This window comes from Rissa tridactyla, chromosome 1, assembly GCF_028500815.1.
Source record: "Rissa tridactyla isolate bRisTri1 chromosome 1, bRisTri1.patW.cur.20221130, whole genome shotgun sequence".
In the NCBI taxonomy this organism is placed as follows: domain Eukaryota; kingdom Metazoa; phylum Chordata; class Aves; order Charadriiformes; family Laridae; genus Rissa; species Rissa tridactyla.
Window position 1 is genome coordinate 103,600,362 of NC_071466.1, and position 24,636 is coordinate 103,624,997.

At 36.7% G+C, this 24,636-nt stretch overlaps 1 protein-coding gene across 8 annotated transcripts in view; it reads right to left on the reverse strand.

Moving 5' to 3' along the window:
- ITSN1 (intersectin 1) overlaps positions 1 to 24,636 on the reverse strand; it is a 145,788-nt gene that overhangs the window by 39,006 nt on the left and 82,146 nt on the right. For all 8 annotated transcript variants that reach the window (XM_054189257.1, XM_054189255.1, XM_054189254.1 and 5 more), the window contains 8 exons: positions 24,277 to 24,506; positions 22,782 to 22,903; positions 15,845 to 16,089; positions 14,012 to 14,171; positions 12,935 to 13,140; positions 12,143 to 12,225; positions 9,804 to 9,970; positions 3,307 to 3,352 (listed from right to left, as the gene is read on the reverse strand). In XM_054189257.1, the coding sequence (XP_054045232.1) occupies positions 3,307 to 3,352; positions 9,804 to 9,970; positions 12,143 to 12,225; positions 12,935 to 13,140; positions 14,012 to 14,171; positions 15,845 to 16,089; positions 22,782 to 22,903; positions 24,277 to 24,506 (1,259 nt within the window). The remainder of the gene's footprint in view (positions 1 to 3,306; positions 3,353 to 9,803; positions 9,971 to 12,142; positions 12,226 to 12,934; positions 13,141 to 14,011; positions 14,172 to 15,844; positions 16,090 to 22,781; positions 22,904 to 24,276; positions 24,507 to 24,636) is intronic.

Consider the following 24,636-nt stretch of genomic DNA (forward strand, 5'->3'; position numbering starts at 1 on the left):
TAAAACCTCAGCAATTATTGGATCACAGATAAATACACTGCTTGAGATTTTAGCTTTTAATTTGAAAATCTCGATAAAAAAATATCTTCATCAGTTATTTTCACTTATGATTACTGTTTGTATATATTTTAAATCTAGCCTATCGTAAAAAAACAGCACTGGAAGGTGAAGCAGAAAAAGATCACACCTGGCATCAGTTTGTCCCTTTATAAAACAGCAGAAAGCAATGCAACAGCGTGTGTGAGGTGGACTAGCAGTCAACACAGCAACAACAGCAAAAGGGACTGAGGCTGAAGGGAGCGAGCGCACAGAAGTGGTCTCCAGCTTTCTCATGGGCAGCTGTACCAAGAAAGTAACACAGTGCCGGGCACCGTCCTACTTGGCCCTCTCTGTCAACAAGCGCCAAATTTCCTGTGGCCAAAAGAAACAGCAAAGGCGCTCAGTAACAACACATCACCCACAGGCTGGGAAAGGATGGGGGAGTCTGCTGGTAAGGCAGAGAAAGGGAGCAATCATTGAAAAGGCAGTTGTAGGCAGACGAAACCACAAAGCCAACTCCTTTGAAACAGAGGGAGGCTTTGTTGCAGGGAAGAAACAACAAAGTAATTTGAAGACCGCCAGGAAAACGATGAGATGGTTTACTTAAAATTCAGAAGAAAAGGATGCTTAGGAAAATAAAAAATGGTCAGAGAATCATTCAAGATGTAAATGAACAACATAAGGAGGATGAAGAAGCAGAGAGATGACAAGCAATCTGAGGCCACTGCAAATGATGACACATGCAGAATTAACTACGGCAGAACCTCCTTCATGATAACTCAAAGAGGGGAGAGGCAGGCACACAGTGGTGGAACCAAACAGGTGATGAAAAAGCCACTCGCCGAGAGAAAGATGCTTTAAACCTGGATCTGGAACTTAGACAGCGCACGAGGTGTGAAAGCAGAAGATGGAAGAAAGAATTTCTAAGTAAAATATAGTAGGTGATGATAGGAGAGCAGAAAGTTTTACACAGAGAAAAGCCAGAAGCAGCACAGTCTGTCCTGTACAGAGGCAAAGCAAGCAAGCTATTTGGCAGGAAAGATGGCTATGCTGCTAGAAAGTCTTCAAGCTCCCTGCATTTGCAGGTTTTTTCCACAGAATCCCATTAATTCCTCCACCCTAGAGCCATTCAGGAAGCAAAATGAACACAAACAAACAATTAACTGTGGAAATTTGTCAAAATAATTTATTTTTTTTTTTTTGGTAAATCAGGCAAAACCCTCTCTCACTGCCATGGTAATTATAATAGTCAGTATATCATACCAAGAGTGCAAAAATCTTACACTTTGCATCTCTTTTAGAACAAGAAACTTCTCATTTTTATTTACAAAAAGATTATTTTTACAAGGCTCCAGGTATCAGATATCCTCTTTCACCAACCTGCAGCAGAAAGAATTTTTACTGTGGACTGTGTGTTAAATAAATTATGATATGAATTACAAGTTTAACATTCAGCTCTTGCATGTCACAGAGAAGCAGAAAGTTAAGAGAAAACAACTCAGCCAAAAAGTTAAAAAAAATAATGAAATAGCTTTCCTTCCAGGAAGGACTTTTTAATTTTGATTTATTTAAGTATTGAATTACTGAGAAGAGATCCAATTCAATTACAGTCCAGGCCAAAAAATGTGGCATCTACTAAAGCAGGTACATTTAGAAACATAAATAAATGCCTTCTCACGGATATAATTGTCCTCATATTGCTGCTTAAATTCGCAGAGAGGAGTTTCTTTTCCCTTGCCCTTCAACACACGCTGTTACCAACTCCCACCCACTCGTCCTGCTGCGTCTAGAATAAACAGGAATATTCCACCTCATTCATTAGCATTTCACTTTTATTGGCTGAGCACTTGAGGTTCATTTATAGCAAAAACATCCATGAACCTCCTGGCTAAAAAACAGGCAGGACTGTTCACAAACTGTTCTTAAATGCCAAAAGATTCTGAACACAGCTTTTGTCAACATCCCCCCAGTCTCTACTTCACTGAGAGTTCCAATCCAGACCAGCGATTATAAAGCTGGTATTCCAGGTTGAAGTCTTGCCATCCATCATTCTCCCACGCATGGAAAAAGCAGCCAGACCTATCAACACCTTCTTACTATTCCTACCAGGTATCACTTCTAGAGGTTTTTCCAGATCTCTATTCTTGTCTGCCTCTCTTTGAGCTTTCTATGTATTAACATAACTATTTTTAATCACATAAATTAAAGTTAGAAAGGGCAGGATGTTTACTTCCATAGATGGATCAGTAAAGATTTGGCAAGAGAAGCCCATTGCTAATACGTCAAGGTAAAATAAGCCAAATGAAGTGAGGGCTGCTACAATCTACTCTCCTCCCCTCCTCCACTTACACACTTACACAGTGAACCAGTTCAAAGAGACAAAGCAAAACCTCCCGCTCACAAAACAAAATATGCATATGCATGTCTGTGTGTATGGAAATACGGCAAGATTCGGCAGGTCACATCCTTGAACCATTTCACTGTGCAACCGAACAAGCCTCAGAGAAAGGGACAGAACGAGGCTTGGAGCACCCCCCTAGTTTGGTTCAGCTCAGTTCAGAGCTGACTCAGTGCAGAGTCATCTCTTTGGTACAAAAGCAAATAAATCCACTGAGGGGAAAAAAGAAGTGTCTTTTGGAAAGTTTACAAATGCCTGCCAGTAGCAGAGAATGCACTTTTCTAATGATCTTTGGAAATACTGTAAGGAAGGACAGCCCCCGCTATCCTCAGAGCCAGGGGACCTCTTTCTAGACGAAAAGTAACCTGTAATATGATCTTCTGCAATATGACTGGGCTTGACAGGCAATAAGCTACGTAGCCTGGATACAAGGTATAGGCCCTTGAAAATAAGAAGCAGGCACAACAGCTCACAGAGTCCATGTGTACCATATTGTGTAGCGTTCTGGGCAAATGCTGTAAAACCACAAGGTAAGAATGTGTACTTCCACTTTTAGAGGCACGGACAAACTTGGGCTTTTTGTAGGCTTCCACTGTTCTGTTCAGCAATCTATCACGAAGTTTACATCCGTTTTTGAACAAGCAGATTTTTATTCTCTAGCTATACACTATTTAGCAATTCATACATGCTAGATAGGATGACTGACAGATTGTGCATCATTTTATTACAGACAACAGTTTTCATCAGTGCAAATTACTATAAAATGACCAAGAGCAAACATAATTTATTTTAATGGAAATGATCTTGTTGCCATTGAACTTGAAGTGCTTAAGAAGCGATATAAGGTGCTGTCACAATATATGACTCACCAGGTTTCTTCCCTAAGCTTCCCGTTTTTCCAGCTGCTCCAGGAGCCTTGAAATAGAAAGTAAGATGTAAGTTTAGCACTCATATTTATTTCTCCAGTATATGAAAATTATTTACTATGTTTCGCTTTAACACACTAAACAAGGATGTAAGTAAAAAACTCTCAGAGGAAGATTCTGTTCTTACAGAAACCCTTACTATTTTAGATAGCAATTAATATATAGGAATAAATACCAAACAGTGTATGGAAGTGGATGACTAACTATATAAATGTGTAGACTTCTTTCCTGAACTTTTCTTCCTTTCACCGACTGCAAATACCAATGTAATTCCAAATTACATAGCATTTGAACTGTAAATCCGCCAACCTATAGAATGTGAATTCTGTCAAGTGGAGTTAAAACAACAATAGTAGTTTTCAACTCTACAAGTGACTGGATTGCAAATATGCCTAAAAAACTGACTGGACATAATTATTTCAATACTGTCCATATTATGGTTCTAAAATTTCTCATATGACACATTAGCATAGTCCGTGTAGTCACTGCATCTTTAAGACGAGTCATCTGAACTTTGTAGGTGGTGTAGTAGTAAAAACCCCACCACTATTTTTGTGCCTGAGTGAGAGCACAGGACACTGAATAGCAAGGTACTATATATCTGTAGCTATTTCCACCGAACCTGGATGGGAAGAGATGAGGGATGAACATCATCATCATCCCGGTCAAGAGATTTGCAAAAAAGCCTTTGAACAGTCATAAGAAATCCAGCAAGCAGTGAAATTAGTTCAGTTCAGTTATGTATAGGAAAACAGCAATACTGAAAGATGAAATCTAACATGTAAAGCTTTCATAACTTACAAACTTAAAAGTTCTCTTTCTGGGGAAAAAAAAAATAATATTTTTTTCCCTTGAGAACACTGGTTATTTGGGAAGAGTTATCTTTATTTATTTATTTTAATGCACTCAGAGGTCTACTGATATACACGCGATTACAGCATTCAAAACTGTGTGTGGCCTCAAATCTGCCCCTTGCATGCCCTTCTTCCTCAGCTATCTTCCAACCCTTCTAGTCACCACTCCCGTCTAGGACAGCTTCCCCTTGCCTCCTAAATAATTACTTCATTTTCTTCCCAGTACATTGCCACTCTTCCGCAATAAAGGGGTTTGATAGGAATAACAGCAACATAACAAATCTAAACTGTATTTTGGTCAGAAATGTTGAATAACCATAAATATCCTCTTGCAGCAAGGCTCACAACACTTCCTCTCAAGTCCCCTCAACTTCTCCTTTAGGATACTTTTTACAAATTTGGAGCCTACATCAAATGACTTGAAGGTTTTCACAGAATCCCAATTCCTCTATGGAAAAGAGCAGCTTCCTCCCCAATATTCTCAATATTAACTTGATGCTTTGAAAACTTGTGGATTCTGGCAGAAACTAATACAAGGAGCAACTGAAAAACTAGTTAGATGACTGAGAAAAAGGGCCATTTTAAAAATGTGTATTGGTTTTGAATGACTCTATAAAATAGATTATTAGATACATCTTCAGTCTGTCTTGAAGATTACGTAGCTGTTCTAAGACCCCCATGTTTTGAACATCTTTCAGAAAAGCTACTAAAGAAGCCTGATCAGAAGACTGAACTATAGCACCTCACAACGCTGTATTAGTCAAGCCAACCCCATCTAATAACAGCAGAAAACCCAGCAGAGTTGGCGTTGCCTATCTCACAAGCTGTAACTGGTAATGGAAGGTAAGAGGCAGGATGGAAAGAAATTTTTTTTTTTTTTTTTTTTTAATTTGGCACCAAAGCACCTTACATACATCTAGTATACCACACTTCTCCTTGATGTTTTGCAACTTAAGTTTTGGGAAAGCGTATAATTTAAGTTAAATGACACTTGGATACCGCTGTCTCAGTGCTACTTTCTTGTCATTGTAGAAGACTGATTATAGTTACTTTCCACAAGGCCAGCAAATCTTCCTTTCTTTCCTATGGTCCTCTCTCAGATACAAAAACTAAATTTAGGTTTGGGGACAAGGAGAAGATGGTCCAGCCAACGTGACTGCAAGTCCATCAACAGTCCCCAGCAGGGAAGATTAAGAAGTGTGGAACCAAAGGTGATAACTGGCACTGATATGGTAATATCAGGAATTAATTCTGCTTTAGAAAGAGGTTCTGGCAGAGAAACACCCTCCTCAATAAAGAACAAGTGTTTGGACCTTCAGAGAACATACTCCTCCAAAATATCCTATAGTCAACATCCCCATTGCCAGATTAGGAGCATATGGACAGATAAAACGGGCTGTGACACTGTATCTTTACAGTTAACTGGGAAACATAAAGATCATTTTAAGAGAGAAGCTTCAAAATCACCTTGACCAGACTGAGTCTGAACTCTGTTTGAGGATTATCTGAATCCTTGGTAAAAAAGCAGAAAAAATACATAGAGAAGTCCTGCAGTACTTCAATAAATAACTAAATAAATAATGCATTTAGGAGGGACCCAACTTCTGGCCCACAGAGCAGATGGAGACGTATTTTGTATTCTTTCTGTTGAGAAAAACACAGTGGAGAGGACATACCCCATTCTATTTTCCTTTTGAACACTTGAGACACAAACTACATTTTGTGACAAGTGATAAAGTCTCGTGAAACAGTAGAGCAGAACTTGCTTTTTTAATTTAATAAGGCACAGCAGTAGACTTGCCAGTTGTGTTGTATGGTAAGACCCTTGGAATTGAGATTAAATACATTCATACTACTATTATTTTCAGAACATTTATACAAAGTTTCATAACTACATTTTTGTGTTTCCAGGTACACCATATGAGCTCCATACCTTAATGCAGAGGTAATTACCACCAGTCTCAAGAAAGGCAGTGTAGAATAAAAACCTGTTACAGATCTGTATCCATCTACCTCAATCTAATGAAAACTCTGAGAATGGACCATGAACCACTGTCATTGTCTATTTGAAGAACAAAGACTTTCACTCTGTTAATAGGTTGAAACTTTAAGGAATAGGAAATAGTTTAATTTAGCTATTTGAGGTGAATGGGTAGCCTGGATTAGGTACAGAAGAACAGATTAAAAAAAAATTCTTCTGATGTACAAGCCATTGATATTTGAGGCTTACAACTGTTTCTACAAACTCTCTACTTGCTGTTGAAAGATCAGCACTGCCTTACTTCTTCTTTGAGCCTAAGTCAATAGCACAGAACACATTAAATTAATTTACTCTTTTAGTAACATTTTCCACAATCAGCCAGCTGTCCAAGCACAGCGGCACATCTGAGAGTTAACAGACAGCCACTATTGTGAAATCCTTTGTAAAAACTGGCTCTGTGAACAAGCTGAATAGCAAAACACTGTACGTGTAATGGCAATTATCCACTTGGAACAAGAAATATGTCCTGCAGGGCATATGAATCACTTTATGAAAATAAGCAATCCGGATATCAAGACCTCCATGAGCTCTGTGTTTTTTCCTCCCCCTCTCATCAGGATTTTATCGGAGGATGTGATTTTCACCAGCAAAAAGGGCAGTTGGAGAACTTTTTGATGAACTGCACTTAGCTGTTTCAGCCTCAGACAAGCTGAGATCTGAGAAACATCACATTGACTTCTCTAATAAAAATAGTTTTCAGTATTAAATGTCTATTTCTGAGTTCTCTACAAAGATGATTTGCCAATGTGTGTGCCTGTCTCTCACCAGGCAGGACAAGCATCCAGTCCCTAAAGGCACACAAAGGGCAGCTCTGCACATCTGTATATGAATTCTCAGGTTTTGAGATTAAACTCTGTTGAGAATATTTTAAGGGAAAACAAAACCAGTTCCTTCACAAAAGTTCCGAGGAAACTTAACATTAAATAACAAGAATGTAGCTGAGATTAAGTAACTAACTAGCAACTATTACTATCCACCTATGAAACAGGCTTCACAGGGTTTTAGAAGGCTGACAGTGGAAGTTCCCACTCATCAACTACAATATGAACTTAGAGGTAATAAAAAGAGACTTAGGGCACAGTTTCGTGATCACAAGATATTCCACAGGTTAGGAAATTATCTGTACACTTTTTCCGATACCTCCGTGGGGCAAGCCACCATCTTTTTGATGTACGTGAAGAATTCCTGGCAGGGCTGAACTATAATCCATATTCCAGACTGCAAAAAGGAACGCTTTTCTTAGCCATGTAAATTCCCTGATACAAACCCACAAAGACCTCTGCTGCCACAACTGAAGGATGTTGCACCACTCAGAGGAGAATCAAGCTGCTAGACTTGGGGACAGAGAGTTCAGCATTTCTTGTCCACACTCTCACTGAGGTCTCTTGTCAGGGTAAACCTATACCCTACCACAACTTACTACTGTACAAAATTTACTCTGATTTCAAAAAGACAATCTAGCCTGCTGTGATGGGCTCCATAGTGCTACAGCTACAATGCTTCCACTAACTGAACCATTAAGTACTCCTCTTATTGTCTGCGACCTGATCTAACTATCTGCTGCTCTGTAGTCACTAGATTTGATGCAACTGAAAGGTAGGAATGAGCACAGGCATATCCAAAACTATATACTAAATGTAAAGTATGTTGTTTCCCTTCTGTAATGAAGTATTTAACACAAAGCCAGCTCAAACTAATCTAAGCCAATGCTGAGGCAATCTTGCCTCCTTCCCTACTTTCCTCCCCTATTAATTCTGGTACTGACATTTTTTTTAACCTTTGTTAGGTTGATTCAGATTACCACATCAGAAGTATATATTACTTCTGCTAAACTGGTTTTCTGCTCTGCTTAGTGTCCTGAACTGGTTTATTAACAGGCCCGATGAAAGACCGTGGTAGCAAAAGTGTGGCAAGTAGGACCATACCTGTGCTCACTTAAAATGGGTTACAAATGATCATTTTGTATGAGAAATAGCGTGGCCAGCAGGACCAGGGAAGTGACCATGCCCCTATACTCAGCACTGGTGAGGCCACATCTCGAGTACTGTGTCCAGTTTTGGGATCCTCACTACAAGAAAGACACAGAGGTTCTGGAGCAAGTCCAGAGAAGGGCAACAAAGCTGGTGAGGGGTCTGGAGAACAAGCCTTATGAGGAGCAGCTGAGGGAGCTGGGGTTGTTTAGTCTGGAGAAAAGGAGGCTGCAAGGAGACCTTATTGCTCTCTACAGCTACCTGAAAGAAGGTTGTAGAGAGGTGGGGGTCGGTCTCTTCTCCCACATAACAAGAGATAGGACAAAAGGAAATGGCCTCAAGTCACGCCAGGGAAGGTTTAGATTAGACATTACGAAAAATTTTCACACTGAAAGGGTTACCAAGCATTGTAACAGGCTGCCCAGGGAAGTGGTGGAGTCCCTACCCCTGGAGGTATTTAAAAGACGGGCAGATCTGGTGCTTAGCGACATGATTTAGTGGTGGTTTTGGCAGTGTTAGGTTTGTGGCTGGACTCAATGATCTTAAAGATCTTTTCCAACATAAATGATTCTATGATTTTATTCTATGAAACTAGTGTCTTAATGTGCACAGAAAAGCGTACCTCACAACACAAGGGAACAACCAATCAAAACTGGGACAGGGCTTCTCCAGTGTAAGACTGTTTGGTTCTCGTATTAGTAGTGCTAGCGATTGACTAAAATTGTTACATGATGCAAAATATAGATGACACAGTCTTTCATTGAGTTGTGTAACATACACACAGAATTCAAGACTTGTGGAAAAAGCCTTACTATCCAGATTTCTAAAAAAACCAGTAATTTTTACTTATTTATTTACTTTTAAACACCCTATTATTCTTTGAGACATAAACAAGAACTCCTCTCATCATGAGATTAGTATTGTATTCAACTGTGATTCTAAGCTAATTCCTGCTAGTAGATGATTTATCCTCTCAAACATATGAGGACTATAAATGAGAAAGTGTCTTTCTTTAGAATATCTAAAAAGAAAGAAATAAAATCTAATATGGACATGTTCTATCAGATTATTCCTGGATAAAAATCAGATGAAACAGAACCTCTATTATTCAGTCAAGAACTTTCAAATAAATATAGTAGTTAGCTAAGTTTTGTTGCAAAATTTGTCCCCCTTGATTGCAAGAAAATGGCAATAGGGGTAAAAAAGATAATAGACTGAAATATTACTCTCTCCTATATCTTTTTCAAAAAATAATGGCAGTAAGATACAACTCAGTCATTAAAAACTTACCTGGGGAAGAAAGAACTAATAGCTATTCTGATTTGTCTCTACAAAACTGCAAAGTTAACTACTAACATATGCAAGATTCATTTTAATATGTGATCCACAAAGTTATTTACAACTTGATATTGTAAAATGCAACTATTATTGTTTTCCCTTTCCAATCTCACATTCAGTGAGACTGCAAAATATATTTTCTTCCCTTATGATCCACTGCCTTGGAACTACCACTACAACTCCAAACAAAACATGCCTCCCCCAGCTCAATTTTATAACATTTCAATATGTCTCTACCTCAGAATCTTTGAGTCTCACATAATTAGATGGGAAAACTCCTGATTTATCACCCAGTGTTCCTGTCCACCAGTCGCCATCTTTCTTTGTCACAAGAATCATATCACCTTGTTGAAAAGTTAGGTCTCCTTGTTCAGAACTCTCATATGTATACATAGCAATATACTCTGTAAGAGGGAAATAAATACAGAACATGGGAAAACACTTGATAAACTGCTCAATTATCATTTGCAAAATCCAACTAATATAATGTAGTCTATTCATGGTCTAGATAGAAGACAAATTTATTAATAACTACTCATAGAAACCTCAATATTTAATGCATAAAATTATATCTATCAGAACTAAATACAATCTATCAAAAGGCTGCTTCTGTAGGATTTATTTTTTTTTAATAATTTGGTAGTATAACTAAAATGTACATAAATTATTAATTTATATCAGAAACGACTCTGAAAAGATATTTGCTAATGGTTTCTGGTTTGTGCTGACGATTAGAATTTTCAGTCTTGAAGATGGAAAGTCTCAGTATCCAAATATCTGTAGATGCAGTCTTCATCTTACATATGCTGTTTGGCTCTCGTATACAATGAATTCTTTCATTACTTGGAGCTCTGCATGAAGGGCGCACATCTCGTTGCATCTTACGCAACAGATGGCTGGGAAATGTTAAGACAAAGCCTGAATGTGTTCTGTTTTGTTAAAACACAGTCAACCACTTAGTATTCAAGTGCAAAAACACTAAAGTAGACTGATGTTGAGAAATGCAATGTATAATTCAATCACAGAACTACATAAATTATTACAAAGAAGAATTTCAGACAATTGAGTAACATTTTCTACACAACTTGATACATTCTTATTTAACTGAGCATTATCACACTTTATATGGGCACAAAACAATTTCTGAAGATTATATTCTCTGCTTCTAGGACCAGCTCTGGAGCTAAAAGCAGTTCACAATATTTCACGAAGACTTTCATACATATGTAACAAAAACATTCAAGTATTCCACTGCAGCTGGCGATTGTTCTATTTGCTCGAACACTAAATCTGACCAAAAAGCTTAGCTCAGGGAAGTTCAGCAGGAATTCAAACCACAATTACTATCCTTAATGAAAGCTAAGACATGGTTTGTCTAACAACTGCAGCTGAAGAACAGACATCTGTTTGTATGCACGTGCACACAAACACACACATTAAATATCATAATGTATGCTATACAGATGGATTTTTTTCTTAAATCCTTTAAATATAATACAAGATGCTAAACACATGCTTTATTATTTCTTAAAAATACAGGGGTTTTTGAAATGTTTTATTAAAAAGTTGCGTTCCTTTTTAATACAAACATATAACCTGAGATATCCCATACTTTACAAAAAAAGACTTAGCATTTCTACAATTGCTTTTCCTCAAATACACAGTGAGCAAGACTAGTTGTACTTTGAAGTAACTGATTATCTCACTTTCCTCGTTACATGGATCTTTACCATTCCCTCCTTTTAATTTCTGTAGTGCTCATGCCAGTGGCAAATTAAGTACATCAGTAACCAAAGAGACTCTCTCACTTAAAATTGCATGTAGAATTGCAGTGAAAAAACTTAAGGTGTGCTGTAGAGATTATATACAAATGTTCGTTTGTAACCTATATTTAGATTCATTGATTTACTCTGACTGTGATTTAAATTAACCTAGCTGACACTGCACTGTGGTGGATTAAGAGTGTCCACACAGTCTGTTAACACAGCTCGTGTGGAGACATTAACGTCCAGCTGAAGGGTGGCAACAGCCAGGAATGCAAGTCTTTCAAAATCCTCCAGAGGCCTGACAATTATCTGTCTGTGCCCCACGTTCCATCTTTAAAAATGAGGAGAAATCTTCACCACAAGGATCACAACATTCTATAACTGATTGTAATTTCTTTAATTAAAGAGCTTTAATGAAACATTGGAAGTGAGCTTTGCATGAATTTGAGAGATTTATTTACAATTCCCGACATCATGAAGTACAGGTACAGATGTGCTTATTTGGCCCTCAGCAAAATCCCATTCCAGATTGGGAATCATTTCCAAAATATTTATGCAAGAAAGAATACAAACTACAGATGATATTTTAATGGCATGTGAAATTATTTCTTCTATATACATAACGTAAAAATTCTTACTATAACAATTTTAAATCATTCTAGAGGCAAATTGATTTGCAATTCAATTTTAACAGGCCTGACCTTAAAACACTAAGATCTGATTCTAAGCTTGTTTCTGGTAATAAGCAGACTTATTCTATTTAATTACATAGTAAAATACTATTAATGCCGTTTAGTTTGAAACACTTACCTTCACCTGATGTAGTTGCTTTTGTTGCTGGTGATGCTACTCTTTTCAGACTAGCAGGACTTTCTGAGGAACCAGAATCCATGCTTTAGAAGAAAATAACGGTTATTTAAGAAATTAAAACTCTTCAGAAAAATTATTATTATTATTATTGTATTTAAAAACTAAAAAATGCATATGCATCCATAAGCAACTCCCTACATTTTAAAAGAAGAGAGTGTAAATGTGCAAATTAAAGCTTTAAAGTACAATGGCCAGTCATGGTTACATTTAGGTAACTGCCTTAAATACAAAAGTTTCTGCACCTCCTCTTCTCCCTCAGAAAAAAAAATAAATCTAAAATCCTTCCCATTTGTATTACTAATTTTAATGTTGCCTTCACATTATACAGAACCAGATTTTGACTGCTTCATCCTCCAAGAGTAAAAAGTGATTAAGTTTTGAGGTACACCTTTCTATTTTGGGGAAAGATAATCTATGACTGACATAGCGCTGTAATTCATAACATCCAATACACTCATTTGCAAGTCACATAAAATGAAGACCATTCATTAAGCTTTAGATCTTTCGTTGATGATGCATGACCCAAGGAGAACTGAGGTCAGATTTCTTATTCCTCACATGAATTTCCAGGGTTGGAAGTCAACCTCCCCAAGAAGAGAGTCATATTAAAAAAAAAAAAAAGGGCATTTTTACAGAGTAGCTTCTAAACTTCAAAATTCAACTGTGCAACTCTTCTTATTTATTGAACCCTTACAGTACAGAAGTAAAGTATGGCAAAAGCAAATAAAATACCTCGTTGACTTCCTAATGGGGCCTGAAATAAGCTTCACATATGATTTAGGAAACCACCCCTTTTGTCCTTGAACCTCTCCAAACCACCACATATCTTGCTGCTCCAAAACTGTGATGATATCATTTTTATTGAAATTAAGGTGGTTGTCTTTTTTCGCTCTCCAAGGATACAAAGCCTGTGCTTGAAGCCCCTCCACTTTTTCGCCCTAATGCAATTTAAAAAAATTAAAAAAAAAAAAGAGACGAGAAGTCAGTCGTGAACCACTTTTCATAAAGAAAGCAGCTTAAGGAATTATATTCTTATGCTACTTATATAGCAACAAAACACACAGACTCTCCCTCAAATGCATAAAGCAAAGTCAGTCAATTAAACTTACAAATACCAAAAATGTTTACAGTTCTCCTACATTTCTATCTGTTAACACATAATCAATACAAAGCAAGATTATCCACTGTTTTGCTTAACAAGTTAAATAAAGTTTTATTATCAAGATATACATATAATAAACCCTCTTGAAGCTATTTTGGCAGGACTTAAAGTAAACTTCACGGAAAATGATCTTTTCCACAAATTATTCACTGTACATTCCAAGTTGGTTTTTTTTCCCTCTAAGATACTAAGTTATTTAGCATTTTTCAGAACACATGAGCTTACAAGAACAGTACGTCGTTCAGTTGAGGAAGGGGAAATGCCTTAACAGATGGACGGAATTCATCTGATGGGAAGCTTTGCCATTGCTATTCCACTTAACTACATAATCCACTTTGGAGTGAAGGTTATTGTCATGTGATTCAGCAAAACCCCAAGGAAGTAACCCAAAATTGGCATCCTGCCAAAACATTAAGACTGGACCACCAAAATTTAAAAAAGCCAGTACAGAATAGCAGAACAAGAACCGCTTCATGTTAAATTCTGCCACAGATTTTGCAAATGGATATGTACTACCTGTTCATCACTCCAAACTGAAATAGCTTACCTTTCTCAGAGGGCCGTTTTAATGCATGGTCAATGTTCATACTTTGCTTTCCAAACATTTGTGCTGGGTCAGAACAGTTTTAATGAATACAGGTGCTCACCTGACCCAAGACAGGAGAGGGAGATGATCCTGTAACAGTGGCAGGAGTGAAGGCTGATCGTTGCCGCAGCTGCCCCGCACTGGGGACAGTCAAAGACGGTTGAGCTGCCCAGGCATCCCAGTTATCAGTCTCCGGTTTCTCACTAGTGTTTGTTGGCCATCTGAAAAAAAAGAAGGGGGGTGGGGGTGGGAAGAGAGAGAATGATGTAATTCCTACCATTTTCAACTGAATAAAAACACTCATGCAGGAAGATTGTGCAGAAAAAAAAAAATCTACATTGTAGATTAAATTCTTTTAATTGAATATTCCATGAGCATAACTCTTGGGGGAAGTAGTGCAATCAAACACAGGCTAACAATAAATTTATCTTAAAAAGGCAATCTCTAAATACAGTTGCTTGTCCTTGCTACTTAATGCCAGCTGTTCCTGCAATTTAGCATCATTTCTTAGCTGTGCCCCAATACAACAGAAGTTCAAGTAGTGCAGCCTGTATTATATACAGCGTAAAGAAGTAACTTAAAAGAAAAAAAAAATCATCATTCTCTTCAAAACAGGTTTGAAATCTTCACACCTGCACGTCACTGACCTCTCACATCGCTTTCCCTTATACATCCTTTTGCTGCTTCTCAATCAAATCCTTACCTTTTTTCTTTTGCTTTAATTATTTCCTACTGACTTCTTTCAACTCTTTAGAGTTCTACGCAACCTCTTATCCTTTTTATGTTATCTCTTGTCCTTTAAAATGCTAAATCTCATAATCCACATCTGTCTCCAGATAACCACTTAAATGAACAAAATCACATGAACTCCAGGAGCGTAAATAAAGCACATATCTTAAACCTAAGTTTCCTTTGCCTGTTACTTGTGCTATTAGTTGGAGTCATCAATTGTTGTCCACCTAGACTGTAATAGTGTCCAAAGGCCACAACCATCCCAGACCCCTGTATCATGTCAAGGACAGAATTATTAGTATAAATGCTCTGGGACTCACTTTGTATTGAAATTAAATATTAATTTTTATTAAAAGCATGAAAGCATGCATTATCCACCTAGTGCAGAACAGCTTTGTCAAAAGTATGATTTATTAAAAAACAATAAAATCCAGTATGTGCCAGACATCTCCAAGAAGCTCAAGATTTAGTCTTACCTCCCCCCCTCAGAAAAATGACTGCTTGTAGCAAAATGGAGTAAGTTTAAATAACTGGAAAAGCCACTGTAACCTACTTGATGTAAATTCTGAAATAGAACACATTATGTACTGTAATATTGCACAAAGATATTTAGATGTTAATTTATAAATATGTATTAGATGATCAAAAGATAAGACAATTACTTACCCAACCCCATTTACATAGGGCTGATAATACTGCACAGAGCATTAAGTTGAGTTACCAAGATACCTAGGGAAGGTACATGTTCTACTTGCATCAATCATCTTAATGTTGTGATAAGGAATGAGTAAATCAGCTTTTCACGTTAACTGGCCTTATATTTTGTATAATCCAAGTTGGAAACCTTTAATGAGGACTGGTGTCAACTAATTTAAGAGAAGGAAGGTGAACACCTTGGGATTTCCACCTTGTCACCACCCTCACGTAGGAATGCCTCCTATTCGCCATCTGTCTTTCTGCTTTGCTCAGGCAGATATGATGGGAGCATGGTTGAAGTTCCACAAGGCTGCAATTTTAACTATTTACTATGGAAAAAACATTTTACTTCAAACAAGCTATTTTTATTTTGCAATCTTGATACTCTGTGTTAACTGACACCACAGTCAAATCAATTAAAAAGGACTCCACCACACTTAAGGTGATAATCACTACTCGAACATACGTTGAACTGAAGTCTGCCCAGTTATTGGCAGTTGTAGCACACTCTGTAGAAGCAGGAGCTCCTAGCGACGTAGTGGTTTCATGCACAGAAACTTTAGGTGCAGCAGCCGCCTCAACTGCTGGCTTTACAGAAGCTGGAACTTCATTTTCAGGTATTTTCTCTGCATAGTTTGCAGGGAACCATCCAGTTTTCCCCTTCAATTCTCCACCAAGCCACCCTGGTTCTCCAGTCTGGCTTTCATCTACCTGTAGATACATTAAGTTAGAAAGTTAAGAAACATAACATACAAACAGAATTTTTACTTAAAACAATCCGTCTCGTCCACAGTAATTAACTTTCTCTAGTTACAGAGACATGACACCTTCATTACAAATACAAGTTCCACCTAGGTAGAATTTTGTTGTTGTTATTGAATTTACCTTTGGAGGATTATGTTGACAGCTCTTCCTTCTATGGAGTATTAATATATAAGGGAATGTTTTGCAACACAATACTGCTTTGCAATTGTTTTTTTCTTTTTTTTTTTATCTAAGCTAAAATCAAACAGATTTCTTAGTCATGATGTAAAGAGTTTTATTTCAGTCCTGATGCACAAGCCAAGCATGGGTTTTTAAAAAGTTGCTTGAAAGTCTGTCGTAGTACAGCAGACTTGGGAGAAGTTAGTTCTAGAGAAATCCCTTAAATACCGATATTTCTGGTTTAACTAATACAAAATGCACTTTGAACAAGTTTTCCTAAATTTTCTCTTGCAGAAAATACAACAAAAACCTACAGTATATTAAAAACAACACCCATCAAACAATTCTAAACAAATGCACAGATTTGCTAATATATTTATACAAAAACAATTCCATGGTAAGTTTTCATCCATGAATTTGCAGACTGCTGTTCTTTCCCCTCACTCTGATACCTTCGCCAAGCCATAATGGACTGGATGAAATAGGGCTATTTTTCCAGCTGTATTTTAATTCCTACTTACTGATTATTATAATTGTGTTAAGCTATGATTTTGCAAATTTCACACTTTCCTGTTAACTTTTCTAAAACATTCCACACATTTGTTCTCCAGGCTCTACTGACAGACTACTTTCTTAGTCGGCTATTTCAACAAAAGTGATCAGTTTAAATTCTGTGAGCTGCAGCTAAACACATTCAGCAAGAATGTGGAAAAGTATTTCACTCTTGCTGCCCTGGTGAATTGATATGATGGCTAAATACTTCCAAGGCGATGTCAATTGCAGAAACTTTTTAGAAGAAGAAAGACAATAATTGTATTCTATAATAATTTTAGTAAATTTGGTGTTCTAGCTATCTGATCTCTTTGATAGGTGAAAAGAATCTCAGTTTTCAAGAAAACCCTTACATATGAATAGGGTTTGCACCTTTGACGTGTAAATAACACCTGCTTTGTACAACAATCTGCTGTGCATAGCTACAGATTCCCCAGCAATGGTCAAGTCAGCAGTAAAACTGGGCCAGTAATGAAAAGTCTGGTGATCAACCCTACACAGCAGCTGGTTTTTGTCAAGAGTTTCTCTAATCTGCTTAGGCCACTAGCAATCAGTATTTCAAAATACGTATGAGTTTCAAACAACAGCATAACTCTGCTGACTGTGGCAGATAATAGTACAGCAGTCAGAGATGCTTAAATTTGCACTTCTAAGTCATCCAACACTATTTCCTAAAAATCCATTATCAATGTGAGAGGTTTGTTGATAACAGAATGCTTCACGAGCTAAGGAATAAGAAATAGTATCTTTTTTGGTCAAAGGAGTTTTCAAGATATGACATTGTACAAAAATAGCACATAGTAGTGTCTGGAGCTAGATGCTCCAGTTGGAAACACAGCTATGAATTCACTCTATCGATTTTAACAAAATATAAGCCAACCAGCTGCTTGTTTGGAGGAGAAAAAAGAAACAGTGGCAAAAAAAAAATTATTTGTGGTAATGGTGCAAACTAGTTTTTCTAGACTAAAGGTGGGACCATTCTTTTGCCTAAAAGTGACTGAAATCCAGGCAGCAAAGCTTCTGCCTCGATTGTCCCTGGCCTAGTCATTTGAGCTGCTGATACACTGCTTTGCCTTAGGCCAGTTGTTGATTCTTTGACTGCCTCCTATTGTAATTTGTATCCCACACCCCTCATTTGGTGCGAAACAATCCATTATTTCTGCTTTCTGTTGGGTCTATTCTCTTTCTCAGTCCCTATTAACTCAAAGCAAACCCAGAAATAAATGGACTACATGCTTGACTGGTTCAATGTGGTTTTACTGCAGTGCAGAGCAAAATTTCCACTGCAGCACTGAATAGGATTGTTAAAGCGGTGGTATGAGTGATGGAAGGTCATAGCAGAGGGTGAATCTTGGGAGAGAGAGGGAGAAACGGATTATCAGCACCTGATGCCAAGTTCAATAATCCAAGCAGTAACAACAGTCACATAGTTTCTACTCTCATTCAACTGCTCATGTAACAACTAGAATCACTAACATACAAAAGAGTAAGGACTGAAAAGCCAAAAATCTGTTACGGTGATCTAAAATGGGCATCTTCGAAATTAATCACAGTCATATAGAAACCATTGTGATTTTTCAGAAAGAAATGTTTTGTATAAGCAGAGGAAAAAAAAAAAAAGATTATCAATAAAACAGCCTAACAGGGTACTCAAATTTATGCTTATTCAATACAATTAAGTTTTCTACCTATACTCATGAAAAGGCACTTTGAAGGACAATTTTAACTCTAGCCTTCGTAAAAAATCTGGTTTCTCAGTTATTCATATAAAATATAATTTTCACCTGCAGTACAGTATCGGAACTTTTAAATACATTCCCTTGAACTTCTTTAAAATTTGTTTGTTCTAATTTTCTTATGTTTTTACACCCACCATCCCCAAGTCCCTATGACAAACTATCCCAGATTATTTTTTTCCAAAATACAACTAGACTTTAAATGTACACCAAGTAGTGAATTACAGTGTGTGTGGTTTTATTTACCCAACTGTACTTTAGAGCCATGGCTTCCAACTACTTTTTTCCAGCAACTTAACACAAGTGACAGGAGTAACAGCAACACAACTCTTAGCAGCAACAGCAATAGGTCCAGTTATTATCTCTGTCAAGAGAAGGGCTGGCTTTGCAGTGTCCTACTCCACTTTGACCTAGCTTGCATATCACCAGCAGTGCACGCACACACAAAGAGAAGCCCTGTTTTATGGTAGATATTCACTCTACATATGAATCCAAACCCCTAATATTCTCATAATCAAAGCTAAACAGAGTACCAATCATCTGTTTTATTCAACTCTTTATCTATTAAATGACCATTTTAATTCTATTCCACTTATAGGCTTTTGGTCTAGATATTTTGAGACTACTGGAATTCCTGTTAGAATGCTGAATATAAGCTCTGCAGGCCAGAGGCCATATGCCGATTATGCCTACACAGGATCTAACACAACAAGGCTGTCTGTGTCTAATACAAAGAACATTCATTACAACTCTCACAATCAATAACTAAAAAACCTGACAACAAACTATCATGAAATTGTTTTAGACTTTCCATGGAAGCTTCTTTATGAACTTCCTGTTTAAGTTTTGTTCTCCTGCTATCAGAATCGCTACAGTTCAGTAATTCAATAATTCACCTGTATTTCATTGAATTATGCTTAAGGTTTTTTTAAATAAGCTGTACTACATAAAATATTATCAGCAACAACAGAATCCATTCATTTACTTCAAGCTGGAGCCTAACGGCAGCGAATGCCTGCAGGACTTGTTTTGTAAAAGTGCTATCCAAAGGAAAAGAATTCCATACATTGTATACATATATTCATACACATAATAAAAACTTAACTTCCTGAACAGACAGAGCCCTGAAAGGGGCATGCCTTTCTTGGCTCAGAATATTTGTTCCCAGACAAAAGTTTGCTTAAGTTATAGTTAGGATCAATCTAGCTTACAGTGAAAGAAATATAAAGTACATAGAAAAGTAAGAAGCAGAGAAAGCAGAAATCCAAGTTAAGAGAAAATATAAAAATATTGTAATTAAAAAGTGGAAGAATTAAAAAAAAATACAGCCATTCCCCACGCATTCTCTCAACCATTGCACAAGATACACCAGTGCTACAGATAACTAACGTGTACTGGAAAGTCAGGCAAAAGAAAGCCCTCCACAAATCTGCAAATTTGCAAATACTTTTCCTTTCAGAACAAACCCTCATCCTTCTCCCTCATTTCCACCAAGACAGGTCTCAAGATTCATGCACAGTGTAAAAGTGCATTACACTGTTGTAAAAACTATTTACAAGCTATACATCTATTAAAGCCACAAGTCATTCTGACATAATGAATTCTGCAGTCCTATTTACATCCAGGATTTAGGCCTGGTTCCCGTGTGTGCAGTCAATGGATTTGGGCTTCAGCTGGATTCTTTGCTCATGGCAGTTACAGTTTGGGTGGTATCTTCTGTACAGCTATATGATTACAGGACATGACTGCACAAGCCCACACACATGAAGCCATTTATAAGCGTCAAAATGGTGAAGTGCTAAATTTGCCTATGTTTGAGCACAGTTATTCTAAACGACACTCGTTGCACACAGTAAACTGCTAACTGTATAGGTCAACTTAACTACAGAGTTGCATTTATGTCATAAATAAGACACACTTTAACATGTAAGCTTGTAAATTATTATTTTCCAAAAAAACGTAACTGACTCAAACCTTTTAGAACCACAGGACACAACAAACACTTAAAGGACAGAGAAGAGTCTAGGAGTCCAAATGCCCATTATCAAAAGTAAGTTCTGGTCCATCGCACTTAAATTACTTTTGACAATGTGAGCTACTTTGTTCATTTTACCCTAGGTGGATTCAAAAACAAGTAAACTACATGGTAACAAAAGTTGTATTTATGAAAATGAATAAATTGCATAGACTTCCTGACAGTCATATAGCACACTTACCCATTCCCTTTTAACCTCCATCAGGAAAGCAATGATTTAAAGCAAGGCAAAATTATAACACATTTCACAAAAGTGTCTTACTTATATTAACTTTTCAAAGAGTAGCCCATTTAAGCAATTACTACAGAGCAGGAGATAAATCCCACAAGAATCAGTCATCAGGTTTAATTATTGTCAAAAGTAAGTTAAATAAAGGAAATTGAGAGTAGTTACTCTACTTTTGTAGAGTAAGTTAAAATAAAATCCAAAAGTACAATATAAGAAGACTCAGATTACCTCAAACTCTATTTAAACATGTGAAGTGCTCCTTAATATCATGGGTTTTTGGCAAAAATGTTATTTCCCTGCAAGCCTACCTAAGAGTGATCACACTTACTCAAGGAAAAACCAGTTTACTTATTATATGCCTAGGTTACAACCTATTTCCCAAGAAAACAAGACAAGACAGCATTTTTCAATAGCCTGAGGAGACCCATGTACCTGTATCCTCTCTCATTTAGCAGCTGACTGACCAATACTACCTCCTGATGCAGAACACCACATTGCATTGTTACTCCGAATGGCATCAGGCCTCTTCCCGAGTCATTCAGTAGTACTACTAATCCAGGATTTAGCTTTTATCTTCCAAAAGCAGAGTCTAGTGTCACAAATACTTCACTGTGACACAGCCAAATCAATAAAAAAAACAACAAACCCAAAAGGCTAAGAGATGAAGGCTCGTCTCCCCAGCATGCTTTTTAGAAAATAGTTATCATTACAACTTATGAGAGTCTACCAAGCATATTTTTTTCCAAAATCAATTCTTACTGAACTGTGCCAAAACACAACAGCTCTTAAAATCTATTTTGTTGGGTAGAACACTATAATGAATATACTTTCCCACAGTGACCAAGGTATCATTTAATAGTTACAGTAGGAATTCCCATTATGAATAGACATATGCATATTAAAATCATACTGGTAATTTATTAATATTCACATTTAATAACTGCAGTCATTAACAACAGAACTATAATTTTAGAGATAATTAGACACAAAGCAGAATATTGCTTTAGAGTTTAACACGACAGTTTCACGCTGACCATACCCTTGTATCTCATCATCTACTTAAAAAAAGAAAGGAAATTATTCTCTCAACATACCTACAATCAAATTTTTACGTTTTGAAGTTTCTATTTTGTAGAAATGCCCTTTTATCTACTGTATATTCTCTTGAAAATAAATGTGGAAGTATCTCACAAAAGAGTTAAGTAGGTAAAAGAGTAAGTTATTGTACAAACAATTCCAAGTTACAATTATACTAGATCATTGTGTCAAAAAATGTCACCAAGAAGAGTTGTATAAAAAATTTCCATTATTACTGAAGAAGTATCACCACCATACAAAGACTATGTTAATGTTTATGTGATCATGACACAAGTGTAGCCATCTTGTAGTTTAGCATAGTTGTTTCACATAGTATTACACTGGATGTAACATTCTCTTAATAAACGCAATTTTCCAAATTAAAAATTTTACACTGCTCTTGTACTCTTCTTATAAAAAGGGAAATTTCTTATTAGAAACACAATCTATTCATCAAAGTCAGTGTTTGATTCCACACATAACAGCCACTCTCTCAACAGAAAACAGCAGCAGCTTTATTCCCTAGGTACCTTGGAGGACAAGAAACCTCTCACTGAGATACCTTCTGTATAGGAACCTTTTCAAACACCTTGACAGACACGCACAGCTCAGCATACAAAAACTGATACAATCTACTCACAGATTATGTTTAAACTTTACACTTAAAATGAACTGTAGGAAGCTATCCACTATTATAATAGGGTTCCTATGTCATATCACATCTTTTTGGTATTCGCAGAAATATTTTTTTTCAAGTTTCTAAAAAAAAATCTTGCTGTATATAATTTCAATCACACAAGTGCAAAAGATTAAGTAATTTTTTTCAAGTAATACCACAATCCCTTCTTACCATGACTATGTCGCCAGGCTGAATAGTGATTTCATCGTGGCTTCTTGATTCAAAAGGATATAGTGCTCTATAATACACTATTTTTACATCCTCCTGAGCAGAAATAGTTAGAGGAGCTTTTTCTGACCGAAGGAAAAAAAACACACAGATAGAAAGAAAAAAGGTCAAACCACATTATTTTTAAATATTTGAAAAATGAGGTGAAAGTGGAGACAAAAATTAACAAACTATACACTGTCTGTAGGAAGTATATTATCCTCCTTATACACAAGGGAAAACATGAAAAGGAATCTTTTAAAATACAATTTTCTTACTATTTTCTTTTCTAAACGTCAGGTAAAATATTATTCTATTTTAACTTTTATGATATATACAACTATTTTCATAGAAAGAATAATGTACTTATGATGCAACATATATGACCTCTCAAATGCTTGAATGATTTTCTAGGTTAAATCTGATCAGCCAAACGTTCAACTCAAACAGTGATGTTCTTGCATATATCAATGGTATCTCCCAAGTACTTTTAGAGCCTGCTTGTGTAGCAGCTTCATTTGTTGCCTGACTATACTTCCAAGAAAGATGTTTCCAAATGCCCTAGTACATACAGATTGGCTGAAAAGAAGACACTTACAGATGGTGTTTTTAAAAGATTACATGCTAATGATGCATTATTAGAAAAAGAAGAATACAGAAAAACTCCAGAGATATAAGCTAAATTGCTCTTGTATAATGCACTTCCCATTTTGCCTATTTGGTCATAAAAGTGCTCCCTGCTACTCTGCACAAAGAAAACATAGCACGAGGACATATTAAGTCAATTATAGATTTGGGCTAAAAGATAGAAGGTGATCTCCCCTTTATGCAATATTTGATCAAATATTTAAACAGATATTACATTCTCAATCAGTTCTCTTGTCTACGTACCAAAGGCAATTAAGGGGGAACCATGATTCCCAATATGGGCAAAAATCAGGTTACAACGCAGAGAAAAAGCTCTCAGCTGAAAGCAATCACATGCATAGCAGAAAAAAAGGAATTAAGTCTTAGACTTCAGGACATTTGTTCAATAAACAACATGCATGTGGAAGGGGGAAGAGGAAAAAGGATAACTAAATTACATATTGCTACTACTCTAAAAAATCCCAAGGCATGTATTCCACACCAAAATAAGAATTGTAAAAGAAAAGTACAGAAATAATTTTTGACATCTTGCATCAAGATCTTACAACAACTTACAGCTAAGATTGTCTCTTCAGCTGGCACTGTGACTGTGCTTTATACTCTACTAAACACCGTACTTTTAGGAAGAATAGTGAAGCCTAACAGAACAACTTTTTGGAGTCTAGAGCTCAATACATACACTATTTACTTCAGTAAGACTAGCAATCCAGTCTTGAATCACACTATTCTTCTGTATTAAATGGAAAGACAAAAACAGAAAAGAATTGTTCAAGAGACATGCGGAACAGCATTTCTTTATTTTTTCCTCTACCTGCGTTTGACCAAGGAGCCTGGACAGCTGGCTTGATTGGCTCTTGATGTGGTTGGAAAAGCTTACTGAGTTTCTCTTGCATTTCCTGTTTCCCCTTATCCTCACTTTCCTTCTTCTTGGTTGTTTCTTCCCTTTTTTGCTTTTCATCTTCCTGAATTTTTTTTGGCCACTGAAGTTCTTCTTCTGGTTGCACACGATCAAGCCGCTGTTTATCCCGTTCCTGGATTCGCCTGTTGGACAAATAAGGTGTTTTTTCAAGCCAGTCAAACAAAAGACCATAAAAGTTAGTTGTCCTTGTGTGTGATCTGTAGTACAAAGCATACTCTTTATAGCTGTTGCATACCCTGTAAGAGCTGTTAA